This window comes from Macrobrachium nipponense, chromosome 26 (assembly GCF_015104395.2).
Source record: "Macrobrachium nipponense isolate FS-2020 chromosome 26, ASM1510439v2, whole genome shotgun sequence".
Taxonomy (NCBI): domain Eukaryota; kingdom Metazoa; phylum Arthropoda; class Malacostraca; order Decapoda; family Palaemonidae; genus Macrobrachium; species Macrobrachium nipponense.
Window position 1 is genome coordinate 47,857,056 of NC_087215.1, and position 14,720 is coordinate 47,871,775.

Sequence of the window (14,720 nt, forward strand, 5' to 3'; positions counted from 1 at the left end):
TGTTGATTGTCTGCTAATTTTTCCTTCTATTTCATTTTTGAAGCTTTCCCAACTTGCTCTTTTTATATTTGGCTTTTCTAAGGATGGAATTATTATTGGGTTTGTTGAAAATCCAATTACCAGAAGACAGATGTTCATAGAAAATCGAGTGTTCTTATTTTTCTTTTGTAATCTGTCAAACTCTTGGTGGTGTACAAAAAAAGCTATGTAATGGATAGGTAAGTATTTAAGATAGATTTTTCCCTTGTTTTAGAGCAGTGGTTCTCAAACCATGGGTTGCAACCCAAAGTTGGGTTACGAGATCAGTTTTGATGAGTTGCAGAGACAGGAAAATTACCATGCTTTCAGTGTATGTATTTCAGTTACTTAATTGAGTTCTTTTGAATAATCCAGTTAATTTAGGTTTGAGAAAGGGAAAAGCAGTGCCATGAATCCCACTAGTTTAGTTTTGTGAATGAAAAGGTGTACACATATTTTTCCAAAATAAAGTGTATACATCTATCACTGTACATTTTCTTTCTCTTTACTCTGGGTCGCAAAGGATTGAAATGTTCCAAAGAGGGTCGATCATGAAAAAGTTTGAGAACCATTGTTTTGGAGTTTTACATGTAAAGCATATCAATTAAAAAGTATTGTACATTTTATGAGTAGTTTAATGTTGAAGAAAAAAATTTTTTATCATAATTTTTACAGCTCATGTTAAAACCATTGAGAAGAAATGGTTCAACTTTAATGATGAGCAGGTGTCAGAAGTCACCAGCCGTCCGACCTCTGGAAACCCCCCAGAAAATCATCGAAACTATTTTAGTGCAGGTAATTATGCATTAGTATTTTAAATGCTTGAAGAGTATATAGAAATTCAAGAAGACTTAAAAACATTTGTTAAATGATTGTATTGTATGATGTAGTTGCAAATTTGCATTAAATTTATGGCCAGGTTTAAGAGATGTTAGTTTTAAGCTCACTGGTTTGGTCAAACTTTTGAACAGTAACATAGTTGTTGTTGAATTACAGTCATTGTTAATGTCTCGATGAGCTGTTTTAACTTTAACACAGACCTCATGGAAGTAACCTTTCTTAGCATGTAACATACAGATACTCCTCATTAACGACTGGGTTCTGTTCCAGTGACCACGTTGTTAAACGGATTCATTGTCAAACGCATTATTCTCTTTATTTCAACTAATAGCATTAATTTTCAGTCATATATTATACACAGAACTAGTTTCTGACATAACCTACTACTTGGCAAAGTTCTGACAATGCTTTTTATCATTTAGTTACTCATATATATTTTAACTTCATCATTTTATAACTTCATATTGTATAATTTTCTTTAAAATAAATAATGTACTACTTTATTTAACACATTTAACCTACATTCTTGAGACAGCCTAATAATAAGTCAATACAGTACTAAACTTTTCTGAGAATCTTTCATATTCTAAATTTGGTATTTCATGATTATCGCTATTAGTTTCTTCGTCATTTATTTTGATTGTTGAGGGTTGTGAGATGAAAAAATAATGAATGAATTTCGGCGATCACAGGGCATTTGAATGTTGGCGTCAAAACAAACAAAGCACAACGCCATCTATTGAGGAAAGTGAACACTAAACTATTCGCTAATGGGATAAACATTTTCTTGTACTGATAAAGATTTACGCTTGCACTTCTTAACTCTAGTATCATCTGATCTCATGGGTGACATATCGAATATGTATGTAAATACACAGTTGTATAAAAAGAAATTATCAAACTGTATCACATATAAGTCTTTCAAGCATATTAAGAGTAAGGAATTTGTGCATGCCAAATGTCTCCTTGTTTTGATTAAAAGGATTGACTTGGTAGAGACTTCTAAAGTGGAATATTTGAAAAAATATATGTATTTTCAAGTTAATCTAAAAAACATATTTGACTTTACCCATTTTCTTTTCATTACTAAGAATTATTCTCACTCAAACAAAGGAGATATGGCATAATTTTTGCTGTCTTGAAGTTGTAAACAATACATGGCGCCACCTGTTTGGTGGCGCAACAAACTAATGGCAGCTGAATCAAGCCGAACCATGGGAGTTCCCGGACCATAAAATGCCGGCTTTAAGAGGTTTAACTGTATAGCTTTTCTTTACAAAGTATATTAAAGCCTTACTTATTGTTTTAACCATAGATTTTCCAGGTTTGAAAACCTAGGCTAGGCTAGATTATTGGCACTGAATAGCCTTTCTCTTGGCCATGATTGGCAATGTTTTATTTTCATTGTATGTTTTTTTTTCTCTTCATGTTGCCGTCATAACTCCGAGTTGTCGTAAAACGAGTACGTCGTTAAATGACGAGTACTTGTATCTTTCTACCACCATATTGTCCTATTGTTTTGTTGTTAGAGGGCCAGCCATTCACATATTATACTCTCAAAAAGGCTGAAGTCCTTGCCAACACAAGGCCAACTGTAATCTTTCAGTAGCATATTGTGACAATAGTTGCATGGAAAATGAAAGTTCCTTTATGCAATACAGCAATACCTCAATCTTACGAGATTCGAGTTACGCGAATTCACAATAGCATTAACTTTTCAATGGAACCTAAATGGAAATTGACAGTTGGAAACCGCTTACGAATGTATTATGAAAATATCCCAAAATGCGTATTTATGATCGTGTGCGTTCGGGGCAGAGTCGTGAGGTCACTGCGAACCATCCCAGCATGTGTGGGGAGCTGCGCATGCTTCGACCTGTTCAAAAGATACGTGCTTGGTTACTCCATCTGTCATTTTGCATTGCTCCAGGTGCACAGCATGGCTTATCCGTTGCGTGGTTGTCATGCCTTCGGGGCAATGACACATGGTCCCCTGCTGCAGTTCCGATCCCATCAAGCACAGTGTGGTTCCCCACGTTGTTTTGGGAACATACGGAACAACAGCACTGCTCCCCTGAGACCCACTTACGATGGCTCCCGTTGAGTCAGGTGTTTAAAACGCAGTGTTGTGGGTATGCGGCATCAGTTAGTTCTGGATTTTTGGATGCCAGCTCCTCCATCAGGTTTGCATAGTGGCCTAGCTCCACTCTTCTTTGTGGGTACAGTGAAGCCCAAACCCTCCTCTTCCTTCTCTTTTTTTTCTGATTTTCAATTGCAATGTAGGCCTTCACAACTTCCACCAATACCATGCAATGCACATACTCCATGATGGCATCCATTACCTGGGTTATGTGTCCTGTTTGCTGGTGTTATAGGGGCATGGATGTCGTCAATGTTCTCCCTGTTGATTTAGCAGCAGGGGAATGCATTTTGATGTAGGTAGGAGGTGAATGGAACTGCAGTCAGTACGGCCCTTTTGTACCTTAGGTATACCTACCGACATATGTCGGATTAATGTGAGGATGTCGTGTGAGGTCGTTACACATACGGTATACGTAAGTGGGTGATACTTCCTCGGCCACGCACTACTTGTGGGGGTGTAGCCTATTGTCGTGGCAATTAACGAAAGCGTCCTGTCAATCTTGCGCAGTGTGTAGGCTTTTTACGCATTACTTCATACTTATGGTATGACGTCATTATGTTGACTTACGGCCATGGGCTTGTGACACGTATCCACTTGATCGTGCCGACAAACCACCCATTTAGCCACATTTCACATGCGTGAACATGAGTGGGCTTGATATGTGAATGTGTGGATTTAGCTTAACTAATTATCGTACGCGAGTAACTAATTATCGTACACGAGTATTTCACAGACGCAAATGCAAACCCAATATTTTCAAATCCTGGTGAAACCCTGTGAATGTGTTTGTTTAATGTTTCTTATGTAATTTATAAGTTTTCAAGCTTTTATGTGTGAATTAAATAAATTAAATAATTAGAATAGTAATTCTCTCTCTCTCTCTCTCTCTCTCTCTCTCTCTCTCTCTCTCTCTCTCTCTCTCTCTCTCTCTCTCTCTCTCTCTCTCTCTCGTGTTAGCAGTAGTGTAGATCATTTTTAATTTATCTATTTTTACATTCACCTTCTAGAACTGTAAATGCCTTTTCTAAAACAGACATAACTGAGAGTTGTATTAGTCCAAATAAAAAGCACTGCTTGTCCATGGAAAGGAATTTCAGAAACATAGAGAAAGACAGAATAGAGAATTTCTTAAAAGTGGTTTAGAAGACTTCTAAAAATAGATCAGTTGGTTGGAAGGGGGAAATAAAAGAGAAATATGATGTACGTATGTAATCTTTACACACTCCTATATTTTTACCAACCAGTTATTTCTTTCAGTAAGGGTAATGTATTAAGCTAACTTTTAAATGAAATAATAGTAACTTTAATTTAATTTAAAAGTTAGCTTAACATTTAGGGAGCATGATTAGGGTCATATTTTGTGTTCAAACTCTAGAGGTAAGCATATTTTAGCATTTTTAGAGACCATGCCAAACTTACATGAAAATTCCCCTTACGTGAGTGGGTCTGGAACCTAACCTCGCTTAAGTTCGGGGCATTACTGCACAGGTGTGCATGTTTTGTAATACAAGCATTGTCCAAAAGAAAGTACAACTTAAAATAAAAACCAGCTTTGCTTTTTGCAAAATAACTGTGCCTCCTTTGTAGCATGAAAATTTTCCAGAATTATGTAGTAATTGAAACAAAAACAAGCTTTTCCAGTACAATTCTTTCATTTAGCTACATTAGCCCACATTCATGGTCTTACAGAAATTATAGACACTTCATTCAGGCTTTAAAAAGAGAAGATTGCTAGCTGGAGAGCCACACCATACATTTGCCCCATTGGGTTCTTGGTTCCTGATAGGCAAGAACTTCATGTTTTATTGCCAAGGCTATGGATGCGAGCAGTCATTAGGTTAATTTAAGATGTGGTATACATGAAAAGTAACATGCAAGGCATATGATAACTTTCCCAAGTTATGTCTATTTTGCAAAAAGGTCTGTAGGAGTGTAGTACTGTACAGTAGTGCCTCAGGATGTGAAATTAATCCATTCCGAAGCGGCCTTCGTAACCCGATTTATTCGTATCTTGAACTACGTTTTACATGTAAATTGCCTAATTCGTTCCAAGCCCTACAAAAACGCCACAGTAAATTTTATAATAAAGCTAAATTGACCAATAAAAAATGAATACAGCAGTTTGGACCATTCAATACCTAACATAACCTTTATTGTAGTACGTACTTGTAAATAAAGTGTATTACTGTACGTGGTACAATAAATACTTTACATACATATATAGTAAAATGTGGAACCTTACCTTTCGAGTGAGGCGATCTCCGAAAGTGGCGACAGAGGAGGAGGACAAACGGCAGAAAACATGAACACTTAGCTTTACAAAACACATTAAAAAATGGCAGAAAACATTAACACTAAACTTTACGAAACACATTAACAAATGGCAGAAAACATTAACACTTCTTGATTATCTCCATCTTCTTTCTCCATAGAAAGCATCCTCTTCTTTCTGTGAACTTCAGCAACATTCTTGGGACCCTTGGCTAATAATGTAAGTAATTAAGTTCACACGCAACATGATAAAGTAACTTACAGTACAACGAAAGCGAATCACTAACACGAATTTACTTTAACAAACGAAATATATGTGTACAAACGAATTCCAGTGTTTACGAAAACTCTGCCGCAAAAAATGGTCGAGGAACGCCTTTACATAGAGGCATGATGACCAATAGGAGAGCAGGATCTTACGGCGGTGACTAGTATCAGGAACCAATGGGAGAGTGGGAGGATGGTGGCAAGTCTACTCAGTTGGCGGCGCGCGAGTTTTAAAATTGTTCTCGGTGGTCTGGGCGAATCTCAGACTTTACAATTTCGCAACCTGAATTATTTTCGTATACAGAAGCAAAAAAATCTTCGTTTTTGCTTTCATAACTTGGATTTTTCGTAAGGAGGGACTTCCGTATGTCGAGGTTCCACTGTATGTGTAATTCAGGACTTTCTGAGTTTAAGTAACTGTGCACTAGCAGTTTAACTCTTTAGTGGATTGGTTTTGGTGCTCTGTCAAAACTTGAAGTAAATACAAGGTAACAGTATGTCTTACAGAGCATTGAAAAATTAAGTTGTACCCTATTCTTGTATATATTAGATATAATATGAATATGTATTATATGGCATTAGTAGCATGTCTTACAAATTCTTGAGAAAGTGAGTTGTCAATTTTGTATGTATGTATGTATGTTGTATGTATTAGGCTTAGTAATTATTTTGCTTATGATGTCTTTGTATTATGGATAGTAAGTCATTATTTAGTCTTGAGTTCATATTATTGTATATGAATATGTATTATATGCCATTAGTAGCACGTCTTACAAATCCTTGAGAAAGTGAGTTGTAAATTTTCTATGAATGTATTAGGCTTAGTAATTATTTTGCTTATATGATGTCTGTGTGTTATGTATAGTGTCATTATATTTAGTTTTGAGTTCATTTATTGTGACATTATTAAGATTTTGAAAATTTTGATTTTTTTTATTTGTTAGTGTTTCCATTGTTGGTTTTCTTGCCTGTTATTACTATATATATAGTATCACATGTTGTCTGAAGGTTATTATTGTATAAAGTTATATAATAGGTTTTGACGTAGGAAAAGCCTTTTTATTTATAAAGTATATGTAACTTACCAAGAAATTACATTGCTTACAGTTTCACTTGTGCTGGCAGCTTAAAATTTTACTATCTCTCTAGTACTAGTTACATTGTCAGTGTAGGTATTGCCCCTCCTATTTACAGGGTAAGAGAAGAACACCTTCAGCAAGTAGTCAAGTGTATCCTGCCAGCTCTTAACTACAGACATAGCTGGGAGTGCTCTGCTTGGATTTGATTTTCGTTGTATTTTACCTTAGGCTTTTTTGGTGAAGTACTGATAGCCTAAGGCTTTGTTTTGCTTTTTGGATTTATTGCTCTGATTAGAGACAATATTTTGATGAATTAACAATAATTGACTTAATTTTGACTATTAACTCACACTTTGTGCATTGATTGCATGGGACAAGAGCGTTCTAGTGATAAGACTTGCAACAAATGTGAAGGATGGGATACAAAGAAGTGGAAATTGTTAAGTTCGCACTCATCTAAATTGGATAGAGATAGGAGACATAAGATGGCCGCTAGACCTAAGTATCTCTATGCTTGTGTTCCCACTTTGTCACCTGTTCCCATTTCTCCGACTGATTTATCTGTTCCCATATCCAGCTTCCCTGCTTCTGACCCTGACCCCCTTGCCAGCCTTGAATCAAAGATTAATAAAGTCTTCAACAGTAAAATGGTGTTATTTGTAGAAACAGCGTTTTGAGTTAGCAAATTCATTGCGTTTCCTCATGGATGAAGAGGAAAATAGGTGTAGTGTTAATGAAGTGTCGGTGGTGGCGGCTGTCCGTCCCGCTGATGCTCATAAGCAAAGGTCACTGGTGTACTCCCCTGCATCTGGGAGCAGTCATACCAGAGGCCATAGGGAGGTTGGTGGGGACTGCCCATGGACAGTCATCGCCTCAATCGAACCTGTTGTATCCCAGGTTATGACGAAGGATAGCCACTGGAAAGGCATCCAAAAGGAAGTGCACAAGTTGTCCTAGAGTTTGGAGGGGTACATTCCTGAGAGTAGATTGATTGATCAGTACTTGCTGGTGTCGCAACTACAAGGTTATTGACACCGTCCTCAGAATAGCCAGTGGCGCTGTAGTGATGAACCGCGGCCACTGAAAAAGCTTGCATCAGACTCAATGTGCTCTCCTGCAGTGCTGTACAAGAGTATGAGAGAGCCAGATCAACCGTCTTGAAGTTTTTGGGACAGAACGTTTTCCCCTGAACCAGCCTGTGATAGCACCCAAGTACTCCTCTTTGTCAAAAGACTCTTCTCTTCTATAGAGACCCAGTGGCACTGGAGCACCCAAGAGCAGCAGAGCTGTCTCACCCCTGAGCGCCACATTAGCGCCAGTTTATGAAAAGAACTCATGAGAAAGAATTTGTAACATACCTGCCTCCAGAGACCAGACAAGTGGTGCCAGATGTTCCTGCTTCTACCTCGAACCCATCTCTAGGCACAAGAGACAATGCTATTCAACAATAATTGTCAGACATTCTGAGCCTTTTCAGGAAAGGCCCTCCTCCTTCTCAGGACACAAGGGTCCACTGCCGTCTCCTGTTTCATCGGAAGTGGATGGTGAAGAGGAAGATGAGGATCAAAGCTCTCATCTTTCAGCTTATTCAGTTTTGATGAAGTAGCTATTTCATGATTTCCCTGGTTTTTTTTATGCCTGCTGCTCCAGATTTGAGGTTTTTATTTGTTGGATCAGCCTACGCAAGATAAGCTTCCCAAAATGTTTCTGTCTTCCTTGGCTTGCTGAGAAAAGGGTGCAGGGGAAAGCCTCATTTAGTTACCCCCCCTTCTCAACCTGTTTGATGGAGTTATTCTATAGGGGAATTGATGAATTGGTTGCATTTGACAACATTCTCAAGGGTTGCTTTGTGAGAGAGAGAGAGACTGGTTTTTTCGCCTGTTGTCTCATTGGGTTGTTTGTATTTGTCGGAAGCGATAGAAAGGGTCTTGGATGTTTTGTGTATTTATTATATTGTATTTCTATGTTTAGTATTATTATTGTTAAGATAGTATGGGGGAGGTTTGTGCCTTTTTTTTTTGCGAGAGGGAGAACATGAGAGAGAGAGAGGGGGTGTGAATGATGAATGGGTGGTTGACGAGTAAATTGCTTGTTTGGCGGGCGTCGTTTTGGCTCGTTGAGTGGCTCGGTCGCCGAGCATACGGAGTTAGTCATGAGGAGACAGTCAGTGAAGGCATTCGGAGTGAGAGGTGGTCAGTCAGTAGAGTCGTCTGTGTGCATTTCACATAAGTTTTGGTTATTTTAGTAACTTGAGTTCTGCTGTGCTTGTGTCCATCTGTAAATCCTCCAGAAACACTGCAAAACCTGCAAAAGTGTTTATGTTTAATTTATTATGTAAATTTTTAAGTTTTAAAGCATTTTTGTATTGAATCTTTATTAAGAATGTATTATTTTTATTTTTGTACATGCATAAATATGATACAAAGGTAATTACAGCACCTACAGTTAGTGCATATACATACTTTTACAAGATACTATACCCATTCACAAAGTTACTGCACTTTTCAAAGATGATATCCCTTCAGAAACTGTTTTAATTTCTGAAGTATGTACTATAGTCAAACACATCCTATTTGGCCACTGAGGCGTTGGCCACGTTAAGCTTAGTTTTTCCGCACAGTTGCCACAATTCTATAAATACGCCAAGACAGTGACGACGAAATGTGTTTGATATTTTTTATACTAACTAATTATATGGTAATTACTCAGTCTTATTATAAAACTTAATTTGTTTAAGAATGACTAAGTTTTTGATAGGAGAATTGATATTATTAAAAATGTTTTCCTGAGATTTGACAACACTGCTGTACTGTCACTGTGCTCTGCGGCCACCTCTCTCCGTCTCCGGACACTGAAGGTCATACTGTGTCACTGAATCACTGACCCAACATGGATACATCTCCTACTCCTCGCTGCCATGGCCTGCATAGTCAAGCAAAGGAAATAATTTACAATGTAAATCGGTACTTTTTAGATTGAAAGGCCAGCAGTGCACCTTTGTTACCATTTACTCAATCCCTTGCTCTGACAGCCAAAGCCACCAAAGCAAGTGAAAAGACTGTTAGAAGGATCTGCAGCAAACCAAACCAAGAATGGTAGTTAGAGGCTGAACACAAGAAACCTGTCTTCCATTCACCAACAAAAACTCAGCCTGGAACGGTTATTAATTTTGATGACTTTGATAAGTGTATCCTAAGAAAAGGAGAAAATATCTTACAGTGGTAGCGTTGAATCACTTCGAAGAGTCCTGTTGCAGATTGGCTTCTGATTTTCTCAAGTTGATGGCCATAAGTTCCTTATGGAATGAAGTGATGTTGCTGTTGCTCGCATGAGATTTTTGAGAGAGATGTGGCAAGTCAGACAGTCCTTTGAAAACTTTGTTTTTCTTGACGAAACCTGGGTCAATCAAAATTACACTGTCGCAAAGTGTTGGACTGACACGGCCTCCAAACAAGCAACAGGAGTAAAGCCACCTATGGGAAAAGGAAATCGCCTCATCATTCTGCATGCAGGAAGGAAAGAAGGCTTTGTCGAGAATGCTGAATTATTTTTCCAAGCAAAAAATGATGGTGATTATCACAAGCAAATGAATGTTGCAGTTTTTGAGCAATGGTTTAAAACCCAGTTGTTACCCAACATCCCCCCAAAGTCTGTAATTGTAATGGACAACACATCATACCACTCAATGGTGCTTGACAAAAACCCAACAAAATCTTGGAGAAAGGAAGCAATAAAGGACTGGCTTATTAAGGAGGGTGCACACCTACGTGACAACATGCTGAAAGTGGAGCTCTCTGAACTCGCAAAAAAAATGACTAATGGAAAGAAAACTTACGTGATTGATACGCTTGCTTCAGAAGCAGGACATAAAGTTGTACGACTACCCCCATACCATTGTCAATACAACCCGATAGAGCTTATATGGGTGCAAGTAAAAACTTACATATCCAAGAGAAATACATTCAAAATTGGTGAACTTAAGTATTTAGTCAAAGATGCTTTAAACACTGTGACAGCAGAAAACTGGAAGCAGCCAATAAAACAAACTGAGAAACTTATAGAACAAGATGCGAAGCAAGATGTAGCAGTTGAGTGATTTAGAGTCATTCGTCATTAACATCGAGGACAGCTCAGACGAAGAATCTCCTTATTAAACAGCATGGTGAGGATTAGGCCTATTGGGGAGACCTCTATAAAAAAAAATGCACCTTGACTTTTTCCTTCATGGTGGTGTGGAAACAAAGTCAAAATAACAAAGATCAATCTGAGAGAGAGAGAGAGAGAGAGAGAGAGAGAGAGAGAGAGAGAGAGAGAGAGAGAGAGAGAGAGAGAGAGAGAGAGGTTGGGCGGAAGTACCTGGGTAGACGTGGCAACAGTTGGGAAAATCCCCGGTATATTTGACCAACGCCTCAGTGGCCAAAAAGGATGAGTTTGACTATAGTATACTAATTTAAGTTTTCATGCTTTTAAGTGTAAAATCAGTATGGTGATTCTGTGTATGCTATTTATATTTTTGAAAATATATACAAAGGCAGTACGTAATTCACAGTGTTTGTCACTATATCAGACCTTCATGATCAACTAGTAAAACATATCAGAGACATAACAGTTATCATTCTGTGAAAATTACTATCTTAACCTTGGAGAAAAGTGCTGGTAATCTGTATGTACTATTTTATGTAATTACAGCACGTACAGGTACACTTTTTAAAGATGATACCCCTCCAGAGCTTTATCTCACATGACATATATTTCTCTCTCTCTCTCTCTCTCTCTCTCTCTCTCTCTCTCTCTCTCTCTCTCTCTCTCTTTCTCTCTCATAGCACTCACACTAGTACGTGATTTTAAAATGATTGAATTTTACCTTCACCCTCTGCAAACATTAAGTATGTACATACATGTTTTCTTTATTTCATTGAATTGTGTACCTACTTATGAAGTTTACCTAGTGGTGCAAAGAAAACTTCTTTTACTCTGAGGGAGAAAGGAAATGTCATCCCATGAATTAGTTGGTAACAGCATGCGTATGAAAATTGAAACGTATGTATGTAGTACTTCCTGTAACTATTTTATGCCAACCAGTTATTTCTTTTTTAAGGTTAATGTATTAAACTAACTTTTAAATCAAATTACAGTAACTTTAATTTTGATTTAAAAGTTAGCTTAATAATTAGGGAGCATGATTAAGGTCATATTTAGTGTTCAAACTCTGGAAGTAAGCATTTATTAGCATTTTTAGAGACCGTGCCAAATTTAAGTGAAACTGCCCCTTACGCGAGGTGGTCTGGAACCTAACCTTGCGTAAGTTTGGGGTATTAGTACTGTACTGGAGTCCGATTGGCTTTGATACTTTGATGTGAAAATGACTTGTTGATGTAAGATTATTATTATTATTGTAGAAGTTGTACAGTGGTCCTCCCGTATTCACAAGGGATGCGTATCAGACCCCCTCCCCCGGCAATTGTTTAGAATCCACGAATAGTTGGAGGCCCTATAAAAACATGAAAACAGCATATTTTGGTAGGTAAGACTCAAGAAAACCCTACTAAAAATGTTAATACCTGGTTTTTTAATAGGTTTATCACAAAAAGTGCCTTTAATGATGAAATTGATTTTAAAAAAGCCAGGAATTTTTGGATATTTCTCATAGAAAAATACCGCAACTAGGCGAATTTCCCGCGAATAATGGGTAGATATGGGCCAGAAAGAAATCCGTGAATCCAGCGAACGCGAATAAGGGGTCCCACTGTACATACATTTACATTGTTCTTAAATACAAGCCTTGAGTACATATTGTTCTTAAATACAAGCCTTGAGTACATATATGAAATGGTGATATTATACATACATTATGAATGTTTTCAGGCCCAGATGCCAGAATTAACTACAGTGATATATAAAGTAATATAAAAATGACATCTTTAACCCCATAAGTGGGTGGGAAGATACCTACACTGACAGTGTTACTAGTGTTACCGCGATTCTAAAATTTTGAGTTGCTGGCACAAGTGAAACTGTATGCAATGTAATTACAGGCAGCCCCCTGACTGTGCCCTAGAACTGTTAACGATGCCTCAGACAGTGTCACGGCCAGATATTTTGCCCTAATGTGTCATGAAATTACTGGTAAATCTGGGCCTAGGATGAGAGAGATAGAAAAAAAGTCACCTTTCAAAATACTAACGTTTTCTCCATTTCTTTATTCATCATTATCTTGTAGTTGAATAAGTTTAAAAAATCAAAAGAGAATGATAAAAGTACTTTTATCGTTAGTAATATTATAATTGTTGCTTAAACAATATAGCCTTGAGCAACTGAACATAAAGAGTTCTTTTTGCTACAACAACTGAACTGAATCTGAAAATAACAATGTCTCTTGCATTTCAGCCATTGTACTATAGTAAAAAATTACTGTAGTTATGTTGCAAGTGATGTTAATTAATTAGAACAGGACTTAAATATTTTTGCATTCCTTTATTTGCTATGAAGAAAGTATTGGCAAGGAAATATAATACTGCTAAATTTAAGCTGTAGTTGTAGCTAAACATGAGAAAAAAAAATTTTCACACAGCAACATGGGCAAAAAGTATTTTAATAAAATAAAAAAAGAACGAACACATTTTAATAAAAAAAAAAGAACACATTTTACTGTTGTTTTCATGCCGATAATTTTTTACACAAAAAACATGTTCCCGACCCAATCTATTAATGAAAAAGATAACTTATTCTAGTTCACAGCAAGAAAAAAAAACATATTTAAGTCATATTTCAACTTAAAAACACTACATGTAAAAAAAAAAAATAATCTTGTCCCATATAAATAGTTTCTAGAGATTAATTTTCGCTAAGTAGAAGCAAGAAAATCGCTCTGAATTGAGTTAAACACCGCAAAATAATCTTACCTCCACTCTTGGCTGGATTTTTCCAAACCAAAACATTGATTGCTTTGTTTGTATTTTATAATACTATAATAATATGAGACTACTTACAGTGTTATTCATTACAGTGAAGTAAAGCATAACTTTAAAGGAGCCAAGGAAAAGATGCAAATTCGTTATGTTTGTATTTCATGAGGCACAACAAGATGTATTTAAATCATATTTAACTTAAAAATACTTCATATAACGAGAAGTATCCTTGTCCCATATAATAGAGTTTCTAGAGATTAATTTATGCTAAATAGTGGTAAGAAACTCTGAATTGAATGAAATTTGGTAAAATAATCTTACCTCCCCTCTCAGCTGATTTTTCCAAACCAAAACATTGATCGCTTGTTTGTATTTTATAATATCATACAGTAATATGAGACTACAGTGTTCCCCCGTATTCGCGGGGGATGTGTACCAGACACCCCCGTGAATAGTTAAAACCCGCGAATAGTTAGAACCACCATTAAAAATGCTTATAACTGCCTATCTTGAAAGTTCAGATACCAAATGTATACCTTTAATAACATCCTACTTCAAATATACCTAAAATTACTAACCTATTACTGTATTAATCTTTGAGGTTATATTATTAAAATAATTTCAAAGTCATCTTAAACATTTTACGATTAAAAATATATACCTACAGCCAATAAGAGAGAGAGAGAGAGTGACCAGTGAATGGCAACATCATATATCTGACCATCAAGAGTGAAATTATGAATTATTTCTGAGACAGAGAGTAATAATAAGAGAGAGAGAGAGAGAATAACTCCTAAACTCCGACTCCTTCCCCTCCTACGTATATATCAAACTGTCATATACTCCTCTGCCCACGTTCCTCGAAGTGGATAAAAAAAGACTGGGAATCGCTTTTTTTAATTAATCTTATTAATATTTGAAAATTAGTTATAAGGTAAATCATTTATTTATACTACAAAACAAATAAACATACGTAAGTAGAGAGAGAGAGAGAGAGAGAGAGAGAGAGAGAGAGAGATATTGTTACTGTTTAATCTCACGAAACTAAATATTATTGTAAAAACTAGTGCTGTATATTATTATTTTACCATAAAATTTAGTAATGTCCTTAATGATACACTTATACATACATTTCCAGCCCAAACAGAGGGCGAGAGTTACCACTAAGACACACTATCTCGTGTGGCAAAAGAG

General features: G+C 36.7%; 1 protein-coding gene across 3 annotated transcripts in view; it reads left to right on the forward strand.

The window, feature by feature from the left end:
* The window catches only part of LOC135200266 (ubiquitin carboxyl-terminal hydrolase 48-like), a 414,786-nt gene that overhangs the window by 162,926 nt on the left and 237,140 nt on the right, over positions 1–14,720 (forward strand). For all 3 annotated transcript variants that reach the window (XM_064228750.1, XM_064228749.1, XM_064228748.1), the window contains exon 8: positions 694–813. In XM_064228750.1, coding sequence (XP_064084820.1) covers positions 694–813 — 120 coding nt within the window. The remainder of the gene's footprint in view (positions 1–693; positions 814–14,720) is intronic.